General features: G+C 34.4%; 3 protein-coding genes across 3 annotated transcripts in view; 2 read left to right on the top strand and 1 right to left on the bottom strand.

Moving 5' to 3' along the window:
• Liprin-gamma (liprin protein kazrin) overlaps positions 1-26,411 on the top strand; it is a 183,418-nt gene that overhangs the window by 20,452 nt on the left and 136,555 nt on the right. The gene's annotated exons all lie outside the window — the stretch shown is intronic.
• Positions 5,797-7,102, top strand: LOC140757136 (uncharacterized). The gene is made up of 2 exons (XM_073092672.1): positions 5,797-6,567; positions 6,650-7,102. Exons 1-2 carry the CDS (start codon positions 5,797-5,799, stop codon positions 7,100-7,102), a joined length of 1,224 nt encoding a protein of 407 aa, XP_072948773.1.
• LOC140757452 (uncharacterized) lies at positions 24,008-25,693 on the bottom strand. Its single transcript, XM_073093170.1, has 3 exons — positions 25,577-25,693; positions 25,237-25,365; positions 24,008-25,025 (listed from the first exon to the last, which is right to left on the bottom strand). The coding sequence occupies exons 1-3, from the start codon at positions 25,638-25,640 to the stop codon at positions 24,358-24,360; spliced, it is 861 nt and encodes a 286-aa protein (XP_072949271.1). The 5' UTR covers positions 25,641-25,693; the 3' UTR covers positions 24,008-24,357.

Raw genomic sequence — 26,411 nt, 5'->3', positions numbered from 1 at the left:
AACAGCGTGTCTAATATGAGCGGCCGAATTGAGAACCACCTCCTTTTTGAAGTCGGTTAAAAAAATATTTTATGTTATTACTTTGATTAATTTATTTATTGTACCTACCTATAATTATTAATTATATTATAGTTGAACAAATGATCATCATCACGACAATGTTATGTTAGTTATTTAGGAATTATTCAAAAACTAATATCTTCGTATCAAAACTAACACAATTTTATTGCCGCAGCCTCAACAAACCACGAATTTCGTTCTAACACACAGTTTGGTACTAGTTCAAACAAATAACGATACCTGATACAGAAAATGTATTCGAACTTTCTTTCGGATTGCAGCCACCGCAGCGCTCGATTGAATATAGGGTACAATAAAAAAATCCGCCCGAACTCTTCCCCTTTCATTTCGAAGAGATTTTTTGCATTTGTGTCACTAAGCCCGCTCAAAAAAGAGTTATGGCTGCCATTATGCTGTCATCAAGTCGTTTCGATCTATACTCTTTACTGTTATTACTCAGCACGTTTTAGTAATTTTGTTAAATAGCCCTGTTCATATTTTTAATAAATGAAATATATTTAACTCTGAAGAGTTACATTTTTAAAACATATAGATACGTAGTGGAATGAATACATTTCTATTACTATTTAAATGATCATGATGATTTTGATTTTGTCCTTAAAAATATAAACGTTATTGTATTACATTAGTCTAATAGATCTGATGTAAAGATAGACGTATTTATTTGAATCTGTAAGCATGCTAAGTAAATGATCGTGTTATTTATGGTATAGGAACACAGTCTACCTAGATTATAGTACGTATCACATTATGACATTACACTTTAACAATTTTTAATTTCATGAAATAGCACTTTCAAATGATTGTCGCGTGTGCTATCTTTACAACCTACGAAAGGCTATAAATATTACATGTCCGGTTTGATATATTGCATATCGAGAAGTAATTGCCTGGTATTTGAAACTTACACGCCATCTTAATTCAATGTTGTATTTTAATAGACTAACGAAATGCACATAAAACAAAATAAATATAGTTTTGAGGTAAACAAACCGCCACTCTCATAATTTTAAATAAATATTACATGTGTATTTTGTATTTATTTTAGGCTTACTTTGCTCCATCTGCTTTTTACTCGACTGTGGAGGGTAATGTTATTCGAGCGTATGTACGAGTATGTACGTATGTTTCATTCTTTGGCACCTCCTATAGTCCAAACGACTTGACGAATTTCAACATATGAGGTGTCGTCGGATGCGTCTAAATTGGGGGAGTGATCGTAGGCTATATTTGAAAGAAATCTGGTTTTTGTTTTTATAATAATTACAAGTTAACTATAATGTTCTCCATAATGCGCAATAAGTTAAGAAAGGCAGTTTATTTTGGGTAGCCTCTATGGTATTCCAGCTAGTAACATATGTACATTAAATTTATAAACATTTTTTTATACTCTTCAATTGACTTCTATAATCTAGGAATTTTCAGTCATGGGTACTATAGACAAACAAAAAAATGAGTACCTAGAACCCAGATAGTGAACAAAAATCTAAACTCAACATTTGTGATGAAATCCTGAATCCTCTAAGTGTTAAACCATGTTGTAACACGGTCGTCGACATACGTATACAACTGATATAAAACAGCATTAATTGTAGTGGTTTGAAGCAACAAACATCACTATTGAACGCTGTGCTATCTAAACAATGATCGGAGCGTAACATTGCAATCGTAATGAAAGGGTGAGTTGGAAGTGCAGAGAGTAATATTGTGCGGGGGTGCGGGCGCCAATCGATACGCACCCCTCTACCCGGCCTAATGCACCCCAAACACGACGTGCCCAATGCAAACGTAGGTGAGGGTTGAAAAAACTGGGTCGTTATTCTATTATTTTTGAGAAGTTCGAGTGGAGTCTTTAAAGATAGGATGCGTTGTCTATTTAAGAATTATAGAGTGATTTTTTTTTGTAATTTTTAAGGATCATTTTGTTGTGTAATCGTTTGTTAAGCACGATGATAGCTCGGTGAACTTTCTTGTATTGTCACAAAATATTGAATATCTGAATAGGTAATAACTACGAGACTTATAATGAGTTAGTAATGTTTAAACCCACGACGGGTAAAGTGCATGTCTGTATGAGTTCGTCTCAGTGTGTTTTAATGATAATAACTAATAGAAAACGCAATATGTTTTTGCTGTTTATAACTCTAGTAATTCCCAAGTTTTAAGAATTAATCAAATCTGTGTTTGTTAAACGGTGCATTATAATGTGTAGTTAGTAAATTATATTTATATTATGGGAAGGTACTAATAATATGTATTTATTATATGAAGATGAAACAAATTTGCATGATAACATTACCTTACAATAAATAGCAGTTTCATCTCCATTTACCGTAGTAAGAATTGTAGTACCATAAAACCTATTGTTACTAAAATATCCCGTACTAAATACTGTTCAAAAGGCTAAAATATAGCCATTTCAGGAATTTACAAGCCTTGAATAAGCCTTTGTACGGTACTGCAAGTTTAAAAGGATCCCTCTCGGAAAGTCTTTTTACGAAAAAGTGACTCGACAATTATCTTGTCCTAAAGAATTTTTTTAAATGATTGTTTTAAAGCATTCCGTAAGTCTGATTTCGAAATGACTCTATTGCGCTCGCTATCTCTTTATGCAGTTATCTGAATTCTTTTTACGCTATTATGAGATTATACTCGTACAACCTTTATCTTTTTCTATTATTTTCACATAATTTAAGATGTTTTGTGAATTAGTTCATTTACTCTTTTTTAATACGTCGTGAAGCGTTGGCTTCTCGGTTGGGTATCTATGAAAAAAATTAAACGTTTATGAGTTCAATGTTTACTCAAGAGTCTATTATACGATTAAAATATTACATAATTTAATATAGCATTATTAAAAGAAGAGAATAAGATAATTATATAGGTTGTAAAAGGACTTTTTCCATAAATAACTTTTAAGTAATTCAATGATCAACAGTCATCCAATTTTATGCACCTTGCACCTATATAACTGTAATTTTTGGTGAGCACTTCAGACCTAACTACCTACAGAAAGATATAAGTTATACTCTGCAGCAACTGTAGGATGTAGCTACAAACTCGTAATATTTTCTAAACCTAAAGAGATAAATGAGAAAAATATTTTACATCGTTACTGCCGTCGGACGGAAATATTTTTAAAACCTAAGCTTTAATGGTACAGATTTATTATCCAGACCCGCGAAGATGAATAATGTAACACAAAACAGTTATTAAAGCGTCCCTTATCTTTTGAATTCTTTCCCTTTGAATTTCCGCGGTTCAACACAATTTAGGCTTTTAGGGAAATTTATGAACGTGATAAAACCATTGAATAGCGTCTATTGGGTTGGTATTAAAACATAATTTATTTACGACAAAACAGTTTATTCGATCCCTTTCTTCTATTTAGAAAGTTTCATTACTTTTTGAAGTTGGAACCCTTTGTGGTTCGACACCAGCGGCACCACCGCCAAACCATTTTCTGTCTCATAACAGCAGTGTTAAGCGCTGCTGTGTTCTGGTTTGAAGGGTGCGGTAAAGACATACTTTTTCGAGGCGTTCCAGCTTAGTCCTCAAGGAAAGCGCATCAGTGGCCGACCATAGGAAGGAATATCTAATCCTGTCTGGGGTTGATTACAGATGTCCATGCGCGGCAGTAGCCACTTACCATCAGTTGGACTACATGCTCTTCTGCTACTCCTATATATAAAAAAATACGACAAAACAGTTTATTCGATCCCTTCATTCTATGTGTAAAGTTTCATTACTTCCCTTCAATATGATCCTTGGAGGCGATTACGGCATTGTGATTCGAGGAGAATGCAGATCGTGTTCCCCGTAATATCGCCGTAAATCAAGCTCATTGAGCAGTCCTCTAAATTGTTTTCTACGTATTAAAACATTAAGATAGTAATCTCTAAGCTTGAGCTATAAATTCTCAATGGGAGATTTAAAAACGGGCTGTTATTTGATTACGGAAGACTTTTTTTTTTTATAATGTAAGAGTAGCAGACGAGCATGCAGTCCACCTGATGGTAAGTGGCTATTGCCGCACATGGACATCTGTAATCAACCCCAGATAGGATTAGATATTCCTACCTGAGGTCGGCCACATATGCGCCGCCACCCCTGAGGACTAAGCTGGAACGCCTCGGGAAAGTCTGTCTCCCTTACCACACCCTTCAAACCGGAACACAGCAGCGCCTAACACTGCTGTTATTAGGCAGAAATAGGGGTGGCGGTGGTGCCGCCGGAGTCGAACCACAAAGGGTTCTACCACCTTCCAAAAGGGTTCTACCACCTTCCAAGACTATTGCTTTATAGCAAAAGTACCGCGTAATATAGATCAAGTAGGGTGACCGAGGTCCATGATAGCAAAGTGTCGTTATCCGAACTCTTTTTTGAGGTTATCTTACTATTCTTGCCATCTGATTGATAACTTTGTATTTAGAAAACCAATTGAGTTTATATGGGCTGAAAAAGTTACCGTGTTCGCATCAATTCTGATGTTGCGGAAACCTGATTTCCCGAACGTCTAGACTTATTTCCGCGTCCCCAAAATTGTATTTCAAATTGTATTGGCTTCATAGGAAAATTTTGATACAAAGTAAAGTACTAAGCGCAAATATTTATCGAAGTATGGGGCGTGTGTACTTGTTATAAATTCACATCGCCTAAAGGCAAGCGACCCGTGTCAACTAGTAACGAAAATTTTCCGAACAAACAACCGACCATACCTGACGACGAGGTATTTTGCGTAAGGGGAAACGAACTCAATTACAAACTAAGCTTTTACGTATTTCGAGTATGCGGACTGAAATAGTTGTTAGGAAACATATGGCTCTCACATATGTAAATAGAATAGTATAACAATGGATATAAAGTTGCGATTGGGAGCAAATCTGAAATTCTACGCTACGTGTCTGTTATTACCATTTCCAATAGAATCCGTAGTTAAAGCGATCGTTCAACGATTCAGCAGTATGCATATTTCAAGATTGGGCCCAGTGACCAGAAGGTCCGCGACAATGGCAGACAAAGCGTCGGTGAATGCATGAAACCAGTCATATGACGTACATACCTATGCAAGTATAGCAGTGGTTGGACGGCCATTGAGCGAAGTTACAAAGGGTATTGTATGCTCGGACTAGTTTATCTCATATTCGTCTGAACAGGACTTGTTCCGGGCTGATAGCGTTGTATGCAACGCTCGTTCTACGCCAAGTGTTAGATTGCTGATAATAGAAAATCTGATATCACAATTCTGATTTTTATGATACATGACTATAGCCAGACATTACTTGATTTTTATTTAGTTTTAATTTACTGGCCTTCGATTATATTATGGATTGTTTGTTAAATTCATCATGTTTATCAAATAAGGTGAATCCTTTATTAATACGTAATTAACCAATTAGCAATTGTTGTTGAACAAGTACTTGTTACTTACGACGTCTTTAGAAAATACGAAGTCCACTACAACGTAAAAAATATAAATAATTATACATATATATATATATATTTCAATTTACTTAAGTGACTTTCACACTGTTCTATGTTTTCTTATTAAACTTTAAGATATAAAAAAACATTTACAAAATCATATAATCTGACTAACATATTGAGTTTGGGAGCAGAGTGATGTGACTAAATCCTGATAATGTCAATCACACAATTGATAATGATAAGAATTTCAGTGTTCACGGCGATGCTGTCAAATGAAGTTGTACAAAAATGCCCATGAGAAAAGTGTCACGTGTCCATCAAGAATTTATTAACATAATTCATACAGCAGCTGAAATTCTAGCTGTAAAAGATATTGAATTTGATATTGGCTACGGTTATGATGATATTGATTATTTTTGTGGTGGTATACGAAAAGTGAAAGTTAAAGGAATGAAATATGGTGGAAAAATAAAAATGTGTTTGATTGTAAAGTGGCATCCAAATCCAGTGGATCGCAAGTGTTTCAGAGAGTACTACAGACGAGAGTACATATTCCATACAATTATTGTCCCAGAATTGTTAAATATCCAAAATAATCTAAAAATAGAAGGTTTGAAAATGAAATTTCCAAACGTTGTATTGGCAAGCATCGATCATGATAAGGAAACTATAGTTATGCAAGGAATTGAAGGACTGCAATTTCTCGACAGGTTTCAAAAAATGGATTTTGAACATGCCTCTTTAGTGGCAAGAAATTTGGCAAAATTGCACGCTTTATCGTTCGTTTTAAAGCTGCAACATCAAGATAAATTTGATGAAATCAAGAAATTGTGCGAGAACGATGTTCTGTATAGTGATATCGAAAACGTATCTACAACTCTAGTCTGCTACTTTAACACTTCTGTGGATGTTGTCTCAGACCCTATTGCCAAAAACAAATTAAAAGAGTTTGAACCCAATGTTTTGTCAGTATTAAATAAATGTACAGCGCCAGATAAAAATTACAGTACGATTTGTCACTCAGACTGTTGGACTAATAACGTACTTTTTAAATATCAGGTATATGAATGTATACTTCTTCTCCCAATTTTCTTATTATGTTTTAATTATTTTTATGCTTATAAACTTCCATTACTTTCAGGGGACAAAACCAGTAGATGCGGTTCTCATCGACTATCAGTTGGCACGCTATGCGTCCCCAGTAACAGATCTTTCTTATTTCTTGTACATGTCAACTGATCACGAGTTTCTTGTTAAACATTATGATAGTATTCTCAACATATATTACGGGACATTAAGTGCAGTGCTACGATGTTGCAATTTAAACGTCGAAGATGTGTACCCAAGGTACATATTTCAGGAACATTTGGTGGAATACTCTGTATTCGGTTTGATTGAGGCTTTAATATCCATGAAAATAATAACAGCAGTGGCCGAAGAAGCGGCAGAGATGACAGATATGAAATATCATTTCTCCGAAGGACTGTGTGAATATGTCTCGCATAATCAGTCTATTTATGTGGAAAGAGTAAATGGTGTGGTAAATGATTTCTTTGAAAGAGGTTATTCTTTGGACAACATTTTAGATAAATAAACGGTTTATGTACTCGTAGTATAACGGTATATTTTATTTGCTCTAGTAGATAAATAGGCATCTGTATTTTAAAACCCTAATACACCAAATAAAAACAATCGTGTCTCTTTTGTGTATACACAAATGTAAATAGAAGCTTTTGTGGAGTTTGTTGCTGGCAAAAACCTTAAATTCCCTACAATATTCACAAGAGTTTAAAGTAATTATAAAACAATTACAAAACAGTAGAAACATTAAGAAGTAAACACGTAAACACAAAGTAAATTAGTAAATACTCAGCTGTAACTAAAAGGGTCTTGAAAGGGAATTAATTCTACCACTGCAGTTAATTATCTGTGACAAAGGTTTTCTCTGAATCTGTGATGAGAACGGGCATCTTTGTTGAGAGGAAAATAATGGTCGGAAGAGCTGTGGGATGTACTTAGCAATCTGTGTCAGTGGTCCAATGTAGGGTTTGAGTGCTGTGATTTTTGTAGTAATATCTATTTTCGTATGACATCTTTAGTGTCGCCTAAAATACTAGTAGACAAAAGATAAGCCCACCTACTTCATTCATAATTCATTGTTCGATAATTCTTAACTTGAATAAGGCATCTTTGGGTAACACATTTGATTAGCAATACTTGTATAAGAAAAAATCAAAAGAAGCAATAAAATACAACGAATGGGAATGGCTTTAAATAATTACTTAAAAGAACGGTGGGATTGTAGTCATTAATTAGTAGTAGTAGTAGTTCAAATTAGAACACTTTGAACTGCGCTACTATATGATAGAGATGGGTATGGCGTGGTGCACCCGATTTCGAAATACAAAGTTCAGTTTAAAGTACAGTATTAGTGTCATAATAATATTACAAAACACATTTGTAGTCTTTTGTATTATAATATTCCAATTAGTTCAACAGTTAAACTTCATTACTCACATGTATTCCAATAATCTAACAAAAACCGAGCGAGATGGTACGTCTTTGTTGAAATTACTCACTATCTTCCGAGGAAACTATGTTCAACTCCACAAGGAACAGTTATGCGTGGGGCCCGAACTATGTACATAATTACTTGGGTTCTTTTGGAATGTACCCTGAGATAGAGATGGGTTGTTCTAAACAATTATGGGTTATTGGTACATTTAGTTTAATTGGCATAGTCGAAAAGGTTTGAAGTTGATGATTGAATGGCTAACGTTACTTTGGTGAATTATTTGTTCCTTAAAAGTGGGCTCTACATTTTAAGATTGTTTACGGATTAGGTCAGGTTTTTTTTAAGAATTTGAAGTTTAAGTTCTATAAAGATTCTGCTGCATGTCAGCGAAGCCTCATTTAAACCAGACTTATGGTCTTATAACCAATTCGTATATTTAGTAAAAAATATTTCGTTATCTGAAATTCTGTAGCACTACCATGAGTTGGCATAGAAACGCCACTATAGAAATTGTAAATAGAAAACTATTGTCATTTTGCTAGTGAATAACATAACTACTATCGTTGCGGTCTTTCTTGACAACGTCTGTCAAATTAATGACTCATGGGACCGAATTTGTATGGCAATAGATCATAATGACATTAGCTAGCGATTTGATTTCGATAGGTTTTTTACGTATCGAGTTACGTCACTACGGATTTTAGTTCTACGAGTAACCACCAGAGGCGCTGTACAATTTTTCATACATTTATTTTACGCAGTCGCTAGCGAGTAATACTTTTGTAAACTCATGGTAGTGCTACTGATTAGACTTATGAACTTCTCATATCCCCACTATAATAGGACTTTACTGTGTCAAGGACACACACAAAAAATAACACACAAACACTCAAACACGGAATGTAATGCTGTGCTGCTGTTACTGAAAAGGTTTTGTTCAATGCTCAAAACGGTATATTTTTCAGGCATCATAATACTACCAGCTTACACCACTTTCGCAAAATAATATATAAGTTTTCGAACGTAATAATCCGTTATAATTCTATTTGCTCCATCTCTATTCACAGGGTCGTAAATACTGAATTTACCGGCGCACCCGTGTCAATATCGACATGTGGGCGGCTTGGACCATTCAAGTAAATATACGGCTGTATATAAACAAACACAATTATCCCATAGAGGATCCAAAAGCAAATAGAAAAGTGGTTTTTGGGTTCGCGATATTGGTTTTTCGATGTGTTGGATATACGAGTATATTACTTGGATGTAGTGGCTATGAAGAATTATTAAGAATTACGATAGGTTATAGATAAGGTTTGAAGGTGGTAGAACCCTTTGTGATACGATTCCGGCGGCACCACCGCCATACCTATTTCTACCTAATAACAGCAGTGATTAGCGCTGCTGCGATCTGGTTTAAAAGGTTTGTTCTGGTTTGAAGGGTGTGGTATGGGAGACATACTTGTCCGAGGTATTCCAGCTTAGTCCTCAGGGTTAGCGGCGCGACTGTGGCCGACCTTAGGTAGGGATATCTAATCCTGTCTGGGGTTGATTACAGATGTGTATGGGCGGCAGTGGCCTTACCATCAGGTGGAATGCTCGTTTGCTACCCCTATATTAAAAAAAGATATCTATCGTTTCAGTAGCAATATTTTACTTATAGTAAGCTTCTGGAATGTATTTTGGTCACGTGTAATATAGATGTAACTAACTTACTAAGCGAAGGAGTTCGTATGAGTGATTAAAATCGCGGCATTATAACTAAAATCAAATCGAAATTATTTTTCTTATGAAGATAATGTTTTCCTAGCGTGTATGTATATCTCATTTTTTCGCAAGGATTTTAACATATCATAACATAGCAGTGTTCTTGTATTCGTCGAAATTGTGTGGTAGTAGTTTTACCAATGTGGGAATGTTAAGAATAACGACGTCTTTTGTTAGTTTTACAGTAAGAGAGATATTTATATAACATCAAAATTGTTTTTATAAGACGGAGACTCGCAACCAGAATTTTTGGAATTAATTAAAGGGTTTCCCATCTCTTTTTTAATTTTTGTTATCTTAACCGGCTAAGGATTCTTAATGACGAAGTCCATTACATCAAACGGATCGTAAAGCTTTTTAACCGGCTTCATAAAAGGAAGAAGTATGCTCTGTATTTTTAATTATAAAGAAAATAGATTCTTTCTATTTTTTTGCGACTCAGGCTGGATGTTTTCCGTTTGTAATCAGCGCATGTGAATCTTAAAGCTAACCACACATTGACTACTATTGCAGAGGCGATAGTAGCGTAACCTACCACCTTATCACGTTAGCTACGGATCAGTTGTATAAGGCACTCTTTTGTCTTGCTGCTCGCGGATCCAATTTGTTGCTTGAGCGATTGATTAGCGATACGAGTATAAGTGGCGTGGCCTACGCACGTTAATACTCTTTAATCGTTAACTTTGTAACTGACAATTTTATATGGAATTTCAGGTAAAAAAGTAAAATTGTCGAATTTCAAACTTTCAGAGCCAAAATGGGTTTAGATTGATTATTAACGTTAGTCGCTCAAACCCGAGGGAGCGAAGTAAAATGCGATCGATTATGTATGCGTCTATATACATAAATTATCAAATAGACGCTAAGCAACATTTGAGTTTAAGCGAAAGTGCGCGGTCAGCCTAAGTCCGACTTACAGTATTTTCTTTTAGCAACGCCTGCTTGCGGAAAATTAAGACTGGGTTTTTAAATTGGAATTACTACTTCAAAGAAACGTGGCAACGTCCAAGTATGGTAATTATTACAACACTTTCTACTCAAAATTAAATGTTGCAGTTTAAGTTAATACCTCAAGCGCAGCTTTACGTCGTAATCGTTGTTGTTGATATAGGCTTTTCTGCTTTACAAAAAAATATTTATAAGAAGGCAAAACTGCAATTCTATGTCCAATAAGTACACTTAAATATTTATTCAGTGTTTTAGTTTAAAATACAGTAATGTTGTGGGATAAATAGTGGGAGTATTACAAGGCAGAAATACATGTGGGTCAATGATGGATCTCTACCACGAATAATGTTATTCAGACAACTCTAAGATATGAACCGTAGATTCTTACCGTGAGATGCCAAAATTCTTACTACCAAACTATGAGTGTCTTTGCGTATTATTTTTCTACTACAATATTCCGTGGCAAAACAAAATCATATCGTTATTTTAAATGTATTCATATCTTCCGTATCGCGAAAGCGTAGACACTGGCCGTACCTGTCAAATGTATAGAAAAAAAAACATATATACGGTCGAATTGAGAAATCTCCTTTTTGGAAGTCGGTTAAAATACGTCTTTGTGCGACACAACACGTTACAATTTTTGTATTCTACCTGTAATTTATATTGCCTTACATGTCCTATATTCTATACTACACTAGCACATAACCGCTCAACACTTCCAACAGCAAATCTCCCGTCCGAGATTGATTGCAAGTGTTCTCCAGGGAGCCGAGTTCTATGCCTTGTGCCAGTAATTATACCTCCTCAATCCTTCACGCCGCGTACTTGACGTAAGAAATGGGTCAGAGAGCGCCACTTATCTATGAAGGGAGGGTTGTTACGTATAATTAGTGATTAAGACGCGAATACGGCTTTTTAATACAAAATGGAGTTATATTTCCATAGTAACAATAGTGGTATGAATAAGTTGAAAGAAACCTGTTTGGTTCCTGGAGTCACCACCGCCATACCTATGTATTTCTATCTAATAACAGTAGTGTTAACTGCAGCCGTGTTCTAACACATGTGCTGTACTAGAAAGTAAGGTTTAATTCTGCTGATGTTTTGACGCAGAAATACTTATTTTTGGGGAGTGGTTCTGAGTTAAGTTCTAAGAAGCTTTGAATTTCGCTAGATATATTTTTATAAAAGCTTTATCTATCATTATAAAAGCTTAAATTTCTCAAGATTTCATGGCATCTCAATAACAAGATTAAGATTTATAATTCTAATATTGATGAAGAGACAGAAATGTCTATCTTTAATTAATGTCTATTTCAGATCTTGCTGATTTTGACCTAAATCGTATTGCTAGAAATTATCATAATTGTAGGTACTATCTATACATATCTATAATAAATTTATAATAGGATTTGAAGTAACTTTTTTCTGTTTCGTTTTGGAATTAAGTTGAGGTTGGCAAAAATGCCAAAATCCTACGTCTTTCAGAATAAAGAACACACAGTTAAAAAGCAGAAATAGGCGTGGAGGAGTTGCCTCTAGGGACAAACCACAAAGTTCTTCTTTAAAGTTATTTTTATCCTTAAAACATTTATCGTTTCCACGAAAACACCGAAAATCTGTGGGCGGGTTCGAGCAAACATTAAAACACATAAACGGTAAGCATAAATGCTTAGGTTAGCCAATAAGGTCTAATAAAGGGCGGATTACGTTATATAAATAATAATAGGAGGCTCATTATTCTTGGGTTCTATCCTTTGAACCGTGAAATTAAATGAGTGTGTAATCCCCGCCAGTCGAACAAGGTGATACCTTGTTTAATGCCAAGCGCTAAGCCCTTACTTAAGGTACGCACTTCGCTAATCTTGCTAAAATTATAATACGAAGTTTTAAGTCTTTTTTACGGAAAGTTACCAGATTGTAGGGTTTTCTTGTCACGCGGGTTTACGGACGCGAGCCTTACTCGCATGCATCAATAATCCTTGCGACTCGTGTGCGTGTGGCAAACATGGCTGGAAACTACCTGTGAAAAATATAAATCAAATCAAATCAAATCAAATTTATTGTGGAACATGGGTACATGGTGCATGGTACAAACATATTTTGAGTCCTACATATTCCCGCCACAGGTGGGCATACAATAATTGTGCAATAAAAATATAAGTAGCAAATCATTAAAAAAATATTAATTACAACAATAGAAATATAATATATATAAAGATAATATATATAAATATATAGAAATAGAAATATAATATATAAAACGATAGGAAACGTCGTGGCACGCGTGTGGCCGCACGACGTCAAACATGCGGGTTTACCCGCATGTTTTAGATAATCATTTCGGCAATCTTGCTAAATTTATAATACAATATTTTCAATACTTTATATGAAAAGTCACCAGATTTGAAATTGTTTTATCTGTATATTATCTTCAAACGTGTGCTGGTAGCACAAATGAGATATCAAATATTATTATCGATAAAGCAATATCAGATCACACTTATCAATGTTTTCAGAGCAGTAGAACATATATATATTATGGTTACAACGTAGAAATTAAACTATATTGACGGGCGGAGCCGCGAAATATAGCATGTGCGTTACATTAAAGCATTAAAATGGTTTAGCATAACTTAAAAATAACATTAAGTGTTACGTTTAATGTAACTTAATGCCTTTTGCCTAAATTTAGATACGCATTAAGGTAATCCTTTTGAAACACTTCTGAAAATTTATAAAGGCATTTTCTAAATAAACTCTCACAGCACGTTTTACCTGTTTTGATAATCTACTTACACTAATATTATAAAGAGGAAAACTTTTTTTGTTTGTTTGGTTGTAATGAATAGGATCCAAAACTACTGGACCGATTTTAAAAATTCTTTCACCATTCGAAAGCTACATTATCCACGAGTAATATAGGCTATATTTTATATGAAATATATTTGATAAATTGATTTTGAGGTGGTACAAAGTTTGCCGGGTCAGCTAGTTTTGTATATATGAACTTTTCAACTATTTTATAGCGCTTTTTTGTACGTACACGGTAATTACATAAATATAGGAAACTGGTAATTTAAAAATGACATTAGCAATTAGGAAAAAAAAAATAAGAAAGTTATTCCAAACTTTATTTGATGCTTATTATTACCCGACTGCCAAGGAAGGGTTATGTTTTTCGCGCGTATCTTGTATGTTTGGTTTACGGCTGGCTAAATTTCGACATTTAAGGTGTCATTATATTCGTCGTCCTTAGATAGGTGTTAGAAAAAAAAACCAAAATGGTGGACATTTGGCGCGAAATAGTAACATATTTAAAAAAATGTTTACCGAACCTATCGATTAGGGTATCAAAATAAAGGAAATCAAAAGGAGATTACACATACAATACATAAATATAACACATCGACAATCGACAAAATGAGTAAGTTGCTGTGCCAGAGATCAACGCAAAGGGAAATCGTTGAACTTTAGAGTGCTGGAATTTTACGCATAGGTTCTTTATATAGCGTAACTGACCACTACGAGGATAATATTGTTTGAACATATTTTGATTTTGAAGCAGATATCTACAATGAAACTTTGCATATGGCTTTCTAGATAAAAAATGAAATGCCTATTTCACCGTTATTGGAAATTCTACTTCAGCCTTTTTAGTACAGTCGGGTTTTTGATTTTTTAATTAAATTACTTGTACCTAACTCGTATAGGTAAATTATAATGTTATCTCGATTGTGTAAAAATACAATAGATTTAAGAAATAGTACGTACATACATGTCAAACATAAACATAAAGTAAAGTTTGGAAAATCCAAAAGTGCACGACTCATAATGCTCATTTAATTATGAAATTTAAAAAAAAAAAAACTTAAGTCGTTCAAAATTAATTGCCGAAAAAACAGCTGTAGTAGGAAGAAGGTACTGCACAAGCGCCCCTGGTGGAATAAATGTACATAATATCTTTAGATATACAGTCTTGTAGTTTTCGTTTTTTATTAATTGCAATTAATTCCTCCAATTAAAGACAAGTACGGAAAATGGATAATTGATGACATGCAAAAAGCTTCTCAGTTTGCCCTTCATCTAGAAAATATATTTCAACCAAATGAAGGAGAATATAGTGATTATAGTAGTCACAGTATAGAGCAGACAGGGCTATATATTAAATTTGTGACCACAAAAGAAGTGTCAACAGAGATACAACGCAACATTAACCCTAAAAAAGCTCCTGAATTTGACTTAATTACAGGCGAGGTTATGAAGAACCTTCCTAGAAAAGCTGTAGTCAAGTTAACTTCCCTAATAAATGCTTCATTCAGAATTCAATATGTTCCAGACTTATGGAAGGTAGCTGAAGTAATAATGATACCAAAACCGGGTAAACCGCCACATGAAGCTGCATCATACAGGCCTATCTCCCTATTACCTATAATATCTAAGGTCTTTGAGAAGCTCTTGTTAAAGCGACTCAAACCCATATTAGAACATAAAAACTTAATACCAGATCACCAGTTTGGTTTAAGAGAAAAACACTCCACGATAGATCAAATTCATAGGATTTCTAATACAATAGAAAAATCACTAGAAGAGAAGAAAGTCTGCTCTGCAGTATTCTTAGATGTAGCACAAGCCTTCGATAAAGTTTGGCATGAAGGCTTGATATTGAAGCTAAGAGCAATGCTACCAAAGCAATTCTCAGAAATATTAGTATCTTATATTTCAAACAGAGCTTTCCGAGTGAGACAAGGAGAAGCATACTCAGATCTCAAGAAAATAAATGCTGGCGTACCACAAGGCAGTGTATTGGGGCCGGTCCTGTACCTCTTATACACCTGTGACATTCCAGAAACAGAAAATAACATCTTCGCAACTTTTGCTGATGATACGGCAATCATAGCTGTAGGGAATGATCACGCTGAAGCAGCGGAGAAATGCGAAGCAGCTATCAACAAAGTAATTAATTGGACGAAGAAGTGGCGAATGAAACTCAATGAAAGCAAATCAGTGCACATTGATTTTACAAATAGGCACCCTAATTATCAACCTATATATATTAACAATACACCCATACCATACGCAAACACAGCCAAATATCTTGGCATGACCCTTGATGCGAAGCTGCGCTGGAGAGCTCACGTCAAGAAAAAACGTGACGAGTTGGAGCTCAAATACAGAGCTATGCATTGGCTGCTTGGGAAACATTCCTCGCTGTCTATATACAATAAAATATTGTTATATAAACAAGTCCTAATGCCTGTATGGACATATGGTATTCAACTCTGGGGTTGTACCAAAAAGAGTAATTTAGATATCATACAAACGTTCCAAAATAAAGTACTTAGGGGTATTGCAAATGCACCTTGGTATGTAAGAAACGAAGATCTACATCGGGACCTTCAAGTAGACCTTGTTAAAAAAGTGATTAGCACTTATGCTGAAGGCCATCAAAAAAGACTTCACCATCACGTCAATATCGAGGCGATCCAGCTCTTCGATACGACGGACCTAGTGAGAAGACTCAAAAGGATTAAACCATTTGAGTTAGTGACATGACACAGTGTAGTGTTAGTGAAATAGTGATAAGTGAACATTATAGAACACAAGAACAATGTGTCTACTCCTTTATGTGATAAGCAAAGAAGTGCAGTGTCAGAGGACGCCGCCTTCATTATATGATTATTTAGCAGTTTAAGTTAGCGTAAAATTACTCATTAGTCTTATAGTAGGCTAGATTGTAATTAATATAAAGTACCCTATTACTCATACGGTACTTTATACATGCAAAAAAAAAAAAAAAATAATTGCAATTAAACGACACTGAATTAATTAATCATTCGCATTCAGTGACCTACAATCGTCGATTAGAATTTAAAAAAAAAAATAACTCAAATGATGGATTTTTTCACAAGTTACAGTGTTTTCAGGTTTCACACATGACGGACAGGAAATTTTTTTGACTTATTTTGGTGTTTTTTTCCAATTCTATTGCAGTAAATCAATTTTTAAAAAGTATGGAATTAATCTCCATTAAATTATCTCGACAATAGTATGCAAAATATCTTGATTCCGTGAACTATCAAGGCTATAATAATAAAAATAGCCGCCAAAATGAAGCGAAAAAAAATTTTCGATCGTAAAGCACTCTGATGCTTCGCATCATGAGTCGTGCAATAGACATGCATATTATAAAGGGAGTGAATGAAGACCCTCATCATTTTGAAGTCGGTTAAAAGCAGAAAATATCATGCCCAAATGATTACTTATAACGTCCATAAAAGATTACGCCTCTGAAGGTAATAATACATGTTTATGTCAGTACGTTCTTTATTAATTCAGGCAAGTAAATTTTATATATAAAAGAAAAAGCAAATAGGGTTTGTAGGCTTTTATTAACACAGGACTTAGCACCCCGAAAGCCTTAAAATTATGTATAATTTTTAGCACAACACAATTATGAGTTCATTTGCGCGTCAAAGGTTCCCGTCACAAAAAAATAATGAAGGGACTTTTAAACATGAAAACATAATGTAAGTTTGTTTTGCTCTTACCTTCAGTAGCTCTTCGTTTTGCCCTTATAAGCGCGAAACTGAATAAGGATCATTTATAAATAAAAAACTCAAAAACATTTTCCTTTTTTATGTAGTATATGTTTGTAATCACGTTTTAATTTTTGGTACGGTCTTATTTACAATCTATGTTGACATTAAATAATAATAGCTGTTACTTCTTAGTGTATAATGTAATACTTGTCTCCTGTTTTATTTTAATTTAATTATATTTACACGGTCTTATATCAAGTTTTAGTTTAATTAAGAAATTACATGCCCACAGGGTAACTACAGATAAATGTAAAACTGTTCAAAAACCTTGTAACACTTGTATTATGCAATAAATACTGATTACGTCCTGCAGTCTAAACGGACAGTTGATAGTGGTAGGTGGTATGAAGGTGGTAGAACCCTTTGTGGTTTGACTCCGGCGGCACCACCGCCACACCTATTTCTGCCTAATAACAGCAGTGTAAGGCGCTGCTGTGTTCCGTTTTGAAGAGTGTAATGGAGACATACTTTTCCGAGGCGTTCCAGCTTAGTCCTCAGGGATAGCGGCGCATCTGTGGCCGGTCTCAGGTAGGAATATCTAATTCTATCTGGGGTTGATTACAAATGTCCATGGGCGGCAGTAGCACTTACCACCAGGTGGACTGCATGCTCGTCTGCTACTCCTATATTATAAAAAAAAGAAAAAATGAGGTTTGAGGGCTGGAATTTAAAGCTCGGAACCCTCGATCAAGAGGCCGAGTTTCTTAACCACTAGGCTATCACTGCTTTTAAATCTAATACTATCTACTCTAATGTTCAGACGACTGATATAATTTAGAAATAGGTATCGTCTTTAATTTATACAGCCTACACGAATTTTCAAGGCTAGATACATTCTACTGCCTTGAAGAGCGATTTTCCATTTTGTATATACTTGTAGTACGACCTCGAGTAACAAATCTATATGTAGAAGTAGGTATACCGTTTAGAATGTTATCGTGTCGATTTACCGGCCAAAGGGTTTAACCCTTTAATGGGAACAAAAGGCGGCACAGTGAATCCATCCTATACCGCTGTTTGTATTAATACGCCCTATTAATAAGCGATCTATCTAATGTTTTGCCTACTAAAGATCGACATTTGACAATTACTTCGTGATATTGTGAAATTTCGATCTTTGGTAAGTGAAATGAGGATAGATTGAATATTAATACCGGGCGTTATGTCAGTGGTGAGAGCTTAACTTGGTACAAATATTAATGATCATTTTCAAGTTACGATTAGGTGTTAGCTTAGGCTGATTGAAGAGCTTGATTTAATTTACTTACGTCCGTTAATATTAATCTATCTATCTATCGTCATTTTGCCTACAGAGCCTTCTTTATTACAAAGAAAAATGTAGAATTTACATACATCTTAAGTGAACCTTAACTTAGATGAAACCTATCTAATGAAAAGGCTTTATGTAGTTAGAAGCCCTTTTCAAAGGCCGCTTCGCCTCAGAAACTGAATAATGAGCAAAGCGTGTTCCGTTTTCGAGAAAGAGGCTCAATGTAAACTTGTCACAGCCTCAAGCAACGTGGAGCACGATGATGGGTTAAGTGGTGAAAAGCTAACCTTGTAAGTACATACTATATTGCTATAACAAGTGCTTTAACTTTTTATAAGACTGCAGTAACAAAAGCATGTTGTCCATGTGATGGTCTTACCTAACGGTCACTATTATATATTTGATAAAGAGGTTCTGGTGTCGATCACAGATACGTGCCACTTCTGAGGAAATCATCGCTCTGTATATAAGTTAGCTGGTATCCACAAGCTCGTATCTGAGACTAAATGTTACCTCTAAAATTAAATAACGAAAACTTGACACCATTATACCAGTGTATGATGTAAAAAAAAACAAGAAACCGTACTCCATAACATCCGTGACGAACGCAAAAAAATGAACTGGACTTAGAAATCCCTAGCCCCAACCTTGTTTACACCTTTCATGACCGTTTTAAAAAGACGCCCTACGCGAACACAGCATAATGAGTAAAGCGCGTTGCGTTTTTGCGGGAAGAGGCGCTTTGTAAACAACTTGTCATCTCACGGCCTCAAGGAACGCGGAGCTAAGCGCAGTAGAGGGTTAAGTGCCGGTGTTTAGAGTTAACCCTTTTAGTTGGAACAAAGGAACGGAACGACGTGTTGTGCTGGCGTCGGGGTGATAATGTCTCTTTAGCTCGCTAGTGTTTTGGAATAGTCGTTTTAGGGTTTTACAAGACGGTATTATTTTGTGAATAACTAAGGTTATTAACGTTAAACATTAGACCGTCTTTATTAAAAAACAAATAAGTCTTGATATTGTAGGTGCATAGCAAATATTTTCTAAATATTGCAATTTTTTTGCTTCCAGTCCATCTGATGGCAAGTAGTTAGTAGTTATCCATGGGCATATGTAACCCCGACTCTATTGAACAGAGACTCTACTTAAAGTCTTATCTAATGATAATTATTATAACAATGTTATACGAAAAATAGGAATCAAATAAAAAAGACATGTTCGCAAACTTTTTGAATGAAATTATGTTGAGAGACATACTGCATCAGTTTTTGTGACCAAACAGAATCCGATTACTGTTGTCATCAATTTGAATTTCAAACACCGATATCTATAACATTATACGAGAATTTCATGTTTATCTATCCAAAACTACTCGGACAGTTACAGTAAGCTCATAATACATATGTATTCGAAGATGTTAGAACATTTTGTGTTTCGACTCCGGCGGAACTACCGCCACAACTTTTTGTGCTTATTAACAGTAGTATTAAACACTGCTGTGTTCTGGTTTGAAGGGTGTGGTAAGGGAGACATAATTTTCCAAGGCGTTCGAGCCTAGTCTTAACAGGTAGCGGCGCATCTGTGGACGACCTCAGGTACATCACATCTAATCCTATCTGAGGTTGATTACAGATGCTCAACATCGGCAATAGGCATTTACAATTAGGTGGACTGCATGCTTTTCTGCTTCTCCTATATTATATAAAAAAAAAAAACAAAATTCCTCGGACAGTTACAGTAAGCTCATAATATAATTATCTAGATAGTAACGTTCCAGTATATTTGTATAAGCTCATAGATAATGTACATTATAAATTAGATGCCTGTTCTGGCACGTGTCTGCCGTATCCCTACGGTATACGTCGGTATGAATTCTAAATTGACCTTAAAACATGTTGGAGGTAAGTAAAAGAAAAGTTGTAGTTCTACATTCATAACACAGGAATTCTATGTTTATGTGTTATGAACACATATTTACATAAGTGGAATATCTGAATATTCTTATTCTGAATAACTTGAGTCAGACATCTAATATTTTAGGTACAAACCGAAAATCAAACTTGAAATCTGACACCTTATTTTAGGTTAAGTTCCGAGATGGATTTTAATTCGATTTCTCCTTAGAAAGGTGTAAACAGAGCTCCTTCAGTCGCCGACTAACTAAACCCAGTAGTAGTACAGTTATAATAAGCACAGAATAAACACATAAAAATATGTTTTATTTTACTTTCTTATTATTTATTTTTACCACCAAATATACCCATAATTTATCTTTGAGAAAGCAATTATGTTGTACAACTTTAAAGATTTTCTGACTTTGAAATGGTTTTCTCCGCACAGAAAACTTGATGACCTCTGGCTGTTTTGACAATTCTGGTAGCCAGTGTCGGCTATAAGTTAAATAAAAAAAGACGAAACAATTTCTAAATTGTATTAATTGAATCCGAAAAGTAAATAGCACCAATGAAGTCAATTAAGTTTTGTCTTGTCAAGGAAATATACATTTATCTTTAGCTGAAGGCTTACTCCGGCTTTAAAGACACAAATCAAGTAATGTTTATGATTAGGACCGTTCTAATATAAAAGTTATGTCCTTTCATACTAAAGTTAAGTATTATTTACGACAAAACGCCGTTCTTGGTTTTAAGGGTAAAAAACGTAATCTAGATTTATTTCTTGGGTAAAAAACAAAGTATGCAGTTTCTAAAACTTATTTATTTATTTATTTATATATTTATTGTAACACAAACACACGGTTAAGGTACAACAGGGCAAACTTAATGCCTGATGGCATTCTCTACCAGTCAACCCTTGGTGAGTGGAGAGAATTTGTGGACTTATGTAATTATAGAAAACTTTTTTGGAACCCCGGGGTTCAATTCTCTGAATTTTCCTTTATTAAAAGTTGTTAGAGGTGTTCCTGTACAGTCTTTGACAAGCGTGGTGGACTATGCCCTAAACTCTTCTCATTCTGAAAGTACACGTGTACCCAGCAGTGGGACGATAAGGTATTAATGATGACTGATTCTCGTGGCGATTTATTGCCTACCTCGTGGTGTATTCATATACCTATCAGACACTAAGCAGTTTTTTCTTCCTTCCTTTGCACAAGATATGTTTTATCTCTAACTAAAAATAACCAGAAGGAATTCGTATGTTTCATTAGTCACGAAACTCGTAAAAGTTAAACATTAAAGCTTTTATTTGTAACCGCAAACTGGTATGCTAAGCTCCAGTACTAAGCCGAAAGGGTAAGTGTGGAAAGTTAACACTGAGCTAAATTCCCGGGGCCTAACAAGTTAAATTACTGTTCAAATTACGGTTCCTCAATTACTTGACCCGTAGTCGTAGGGAATGTAGTTCGATTCCTTATTTACATAAAGTTGAGTATTATTGTAGTTCAGTGACTGAATGTGTGAACAAGCATTTTTGATTTTACTGGATAAAAATATTTAGCGCTCTCACATACCTTTTACTATGTATTCATGGTAAGAACATGGAATATTTAAATAATAAAACACGTAAAGTGTCTATATTGCTCTTTGTACAGTTCTTTAGTAAAAGATCGATAAACACGATTTAGCCGTTTAAGATGTTTCTGTACAGGCATAGTATGTACGTCGATTTTCGAAACAGGTTTTGATATTTGTGGGACATTTAAATAGTTGGAAAACGTAATTACTGACTTTAGGTTTACTTTTTTTGAACAATAAATTTACATAACATAACAATAAATAATTACAACATTTAGTTCACCAGTCATACTAAAACAATAAACAAACGTGTTTCCATTAATTTAATCCAATAACAAAGTCCGGATAACCACTTTCTATTTCACTTTGGGTTGAAATTAAAAAATATCTTCTGAGCAAAAATGTAAAATGGATAAACTGCAGGGGCGGAGTGGGTAAAAAGGACATAGATGTGAAGGTGGAAACTCTGGCGGTGTCGGGGTTAAATCTAATTTTTCCCCCGCTAATGCCCGCTCGCCCCCGCCTCACTCAAGGTTGAGTGAGCGCGAAAATTGTTACCTCGCACTGACGGAAATTTAAGGATGTGAGAACGAGTAAAAATCAATAATATAATAATTGATTATAAAATAAACGATTATTTAAAAATAGATTTTTTATTTCTTCAAAATAAATAGATTATTGTAAGTTGCTCTCTTTGTAGCGGACCGCACGTTGCCGACATTTTATTCAAAATAATCGATAAAATAATCAATTTAAAAAAAAAATCTAGTTATTAAAAATCGGTTCTTATTATTGTAATAATCGATTACAACAAAAAAATATTTCAAAAATCGATATTTTTTCACAACCCTACGGAAATTCTCAAACTTGAATGTTTTACGGTAAGCCAGGCTTTTACTAAGGTAAATCTTAGTGTTTTGTACATAAATAATGCAAACAGCCGTATGCGCTGCGTATACCCAAAGGTACTATTTGTATGAGTGCTGCTGCAGGTAAGTTATTGTTTAGCTGGGATTTCGTAGAAAACATGATTCTCTTTGTTTTCATATATTATCATGTAAATCATAAGCAAATAATATCTTGTTTATGTTATCGAATATCACGAAATAATCGCTGCAATTATTTATATACTCCTCGTGCCATCAATGTAGCGTTTAATTTATTTCTGAGAGTAAGTAATAGAGTAGTTAAAACTCAAATAGAATTTGTGTTCTACCCCCATGGACCCTAGACACGGTTTAAAACCCCTTGTACTATCTCATACTGCTTGCCTTACTACTCCCTTCTAATAAAACACTAAACGTTTAAGATTACTGTTAAAACGCTCAGAAGGGATTTCAAAAATGTACCATATTCTTCCATAATTATCAACATTCACAATAATACATCTTTATCTACTATACTCCAGCCAAATTGGAAGAAGAATGTTTACCAACAATCGTCGCTTAGCAACCGATAACGGACATATAACAATAACCTTTTTTCATTAGCACAATTTATTAATGTATAATATTATGTAAAATAAAAGAAAATTTCCGTTATTTTCTATCCTATTCTATACACTATACCTAATGTCTGGTTTGAATTAAATATTGTGAATAAATATTTGACCTTGAGTTTAATTAGATTTCGAGAATAATCTCGCAAGATATATTTTAAATCAGCATTTAAATGCGTATTAAGTGAATTTATACAATTTTCTTAGATATTATGCTGTGTGATATTCTATTTTAATCAGAATGAATAAAATAATGTAATTTAGAGTAATGGTAGTTTAATATCCTCCATGGCAATATGTACACGTCTCGTATTTGGACTCTAAGAGAATAAATAGACTGTAAGTTAGTAAATACTCTACTCCCAGAGTAGATTGGAAAATAAAATTGAAATTGGTTTAGTAGTAACTAAAAATAAAAAAAAAAACTTGGAGTTTTGTACATATTTATTTAGCTATTATTACATGTATGAACGGGTTAAAATGATTAAATTAAATAGCACAAATTACAAGTATGTAATACATCATGTAAAAATACAAATCCTTAAGGTTTTTTGGCCGCCCATTATAGATTTTGGATAAGACTCCTGAAGAAATTTCGAAGGTTAGTCCAGTTAGTACTTTTATATATAAAGAGAATGCAGATATTAGTAAACTCCAGATTGTAATTATTATAGTTTGTAAGTCTTGTTCAAAATTACAGACATGTTGTTATTATTCATCAAATTTACGTCAAACGGGAATTACATCAAACGGGAAAGAATACCATCATAAATAAATTATTCATCTTCTTCATCACTGGCAGAACTTGATGGACTTGTTGAACTGTCTGTCACTCGAATAATAAAATTGTCAATTACATTATCTGAAATGCCGTCAAGTTCTGCCATTTTCTTTTCCTCTTTAATTACATGATTGACACATTGTTGCAATGCCGCAGAAGTTATAGATTTAATTGCTTCACTTAATATTTTTTTTAAATCAATTATTTTAAATGTTTTGTTTTTTTCTGCGACATGGCCTTTTACTTGGCCCCATATCAACTCGATAGGATTTAATTCGCAATGGTACGGTGGTAATCTTAATACCTCAATGTTGTGCTGCTTCGCCATTGTATCGCATACAAATGCTGAGTATTTTTCCCGTTCAGGTGTTACCAAGTCGATAAGCTGTGCTTTTATCATCTCTGCTTGGAACGAGATACCTTTTTCTGTTAGCCAACTTTGTATGTCTTTTTTTAACCAATTCATAGAAGGAACTCGTTCCAAGCGTCGAGAATGATATGGGGCATTGTCCATTACAATTATGGAGTTTGGTTCTAATTTTTCCAGAGTTCTAGAGAACCACTCTTCAAACACCTTCGAGTTCATCTCTCTATGATAGTCGCCTTCACCTTTTTTACTTTCGAAAATTAAGTCTGCATTTTCCACAAATCCATCCTCGTTACCTATAAAAAAATGATAAATATTAAAATGTGAAAAGTACATGTAGCAGTCTAGTGATCATATATTGACTATATGGCATAGAAACTATACTTTTACGTTAACCTGATTAGCTATGCATGAGTTTATTTTTTTACAAAACTTTTTTCAATTCCATGATAACACACATCTAAAATTATGTGATCTTAAGCTAACAATATTAGGATGATAACATACCAATGTGTACAACTATCAAGCGCTTCCCTTTTCCCGATGGAGCTTTCAAGCCAGTTGAGAGTCCCTCCTGATAGGCTTGTCGAGCAGACTCAATGGAAAGGTCTTGCCATATTTTACTTTTTGTATGTCCTGAAACCAAATAATATATTATTGCTTTAAATTATTTTAATATAAATAATTTTATACACAGTGTGTGCCAAAGATGTGATAAAATATTGATTATGACATTTAAATTCTACTTATTAATAATAATTTATATGGTTACTGTTTAAATAAAGATCAATAAGTATACAGAAATGATTGATTCTATATAAAAAATAAGTTAAAATTGTTTATGTACCTTCGTTAACCCAAGTCTCATCCAAATAATAAATTTTGCGTCTTTGTTCTCTCATCCTTAACATTTTTCGAAGATAATAGAAGCGCCATCGCACAATTTCTTCCTTTTCAATGAGAACACTTCGCGTCGACCGTTTCAAATATTTAATCTTTAGTTTATTTAAAACTTTTTGAAAGGTAGTTCTTTTAAAGCTTGGTAAGCTGTCGTCCTCGTTCACTAAATTTAAAACTTTTTCAATTGTTGGTGGATCGTTATCAAAGAATAACATGTGCACCTTCCTACGAATTCCACTCAAGGTCATATCGTCCAATTTGTCCATTATTGTCCCCTTTTTAGGAGCTGGAGTCGGTGACGAAACTCGTTTATGAGTTCGATATTCTTTTATTATTCGGTACACAGTACTCAAATGTACGCCGGCAGTTTCTGCAGTTTTTTTTGCGACATCTTTACTGTATATAAAACTATCTTTTGGCCACATTTCTTCGATAGTTTTATAAATGTTACATATAACTGTTTTCTCCGAGGAACTGAGTGAACACCTCGCTCGTTTCTTCTTTGGAGAAGAAAACTTCTGCAGGCCACTCGGACCCGGTTGGGAATCACTCATTATAACAAGAACAAAACGAAACAAAAAAAAACTCAACAAAATAACAGAACAACACTATAACAGGAATATTTAACAAACAAATAACAATGGATAACAGAGATATTAACAAGCACAGTACTCGTAATCGTAAGCAGCCATGTTGTAAACATCATTGTAAGTATTGTAACACGACCAAATTCGGAGAGTGCGTTTCGTTATAGCTAAGCAGTCAATGTAAACAAAATGTTT

The sequence above is a fragment of the Epargyreus clarus genome, unplaced genomic scaffold, assembly GCF_041222505.1.
Source record: "Epargyreus clarus isolate Ecla_fem2 unplaced genomic scaffold, WU_Ecla_fem_2.2 ptg000004l, whole genome shotgun sequence".
Lineage (NCBI taxonomy): Eukaryota > Metazoa > Arthropoda > Insecta > Lepidoptera > Hesperiidae > Epargyreus > Epargyreus clarus.
Note: the sequence above shows the minus strand (reverse complement) of the source record. Positions and strands in the feature narration are given on the sequence as shown.

Coding starts and splice junctions, on each gene's coding strand:
- LOC140757136 (XM_073092672.1), top strand. CDS start 5,797: ATGCCCATGAGAAAAGTGTCACGTGTCCATCAAGAATTTATTAACATA. Junction 6,568..6,649: donor ACGTACTTTTTAAATATCAG/GTATATGAATGT, acceptor CATTACTTTCAG/GGGACAAAACCAGTAGATGC.
- LOC140757452 (XM_073093170.1), bottom strand. CDS start 25,640: ATGTTAAGGATGAGAGAACAAAGACGCAAAATTTATTATTTGGATGAG. Junction 25,366..25,576: donor TGAGACTTGGGTTAACGAAG/GTACATAAACAA, acceptor ATTTGGTTTCAG/GACATACAAAAAGTAAAATA. Junction 25,026..25,236: donor CTTGATAGTTGTACACATTG/GTATGTTATCAT, acceptor ATTTTTTTATAG/GTAACGAGGATGGATTTGTG.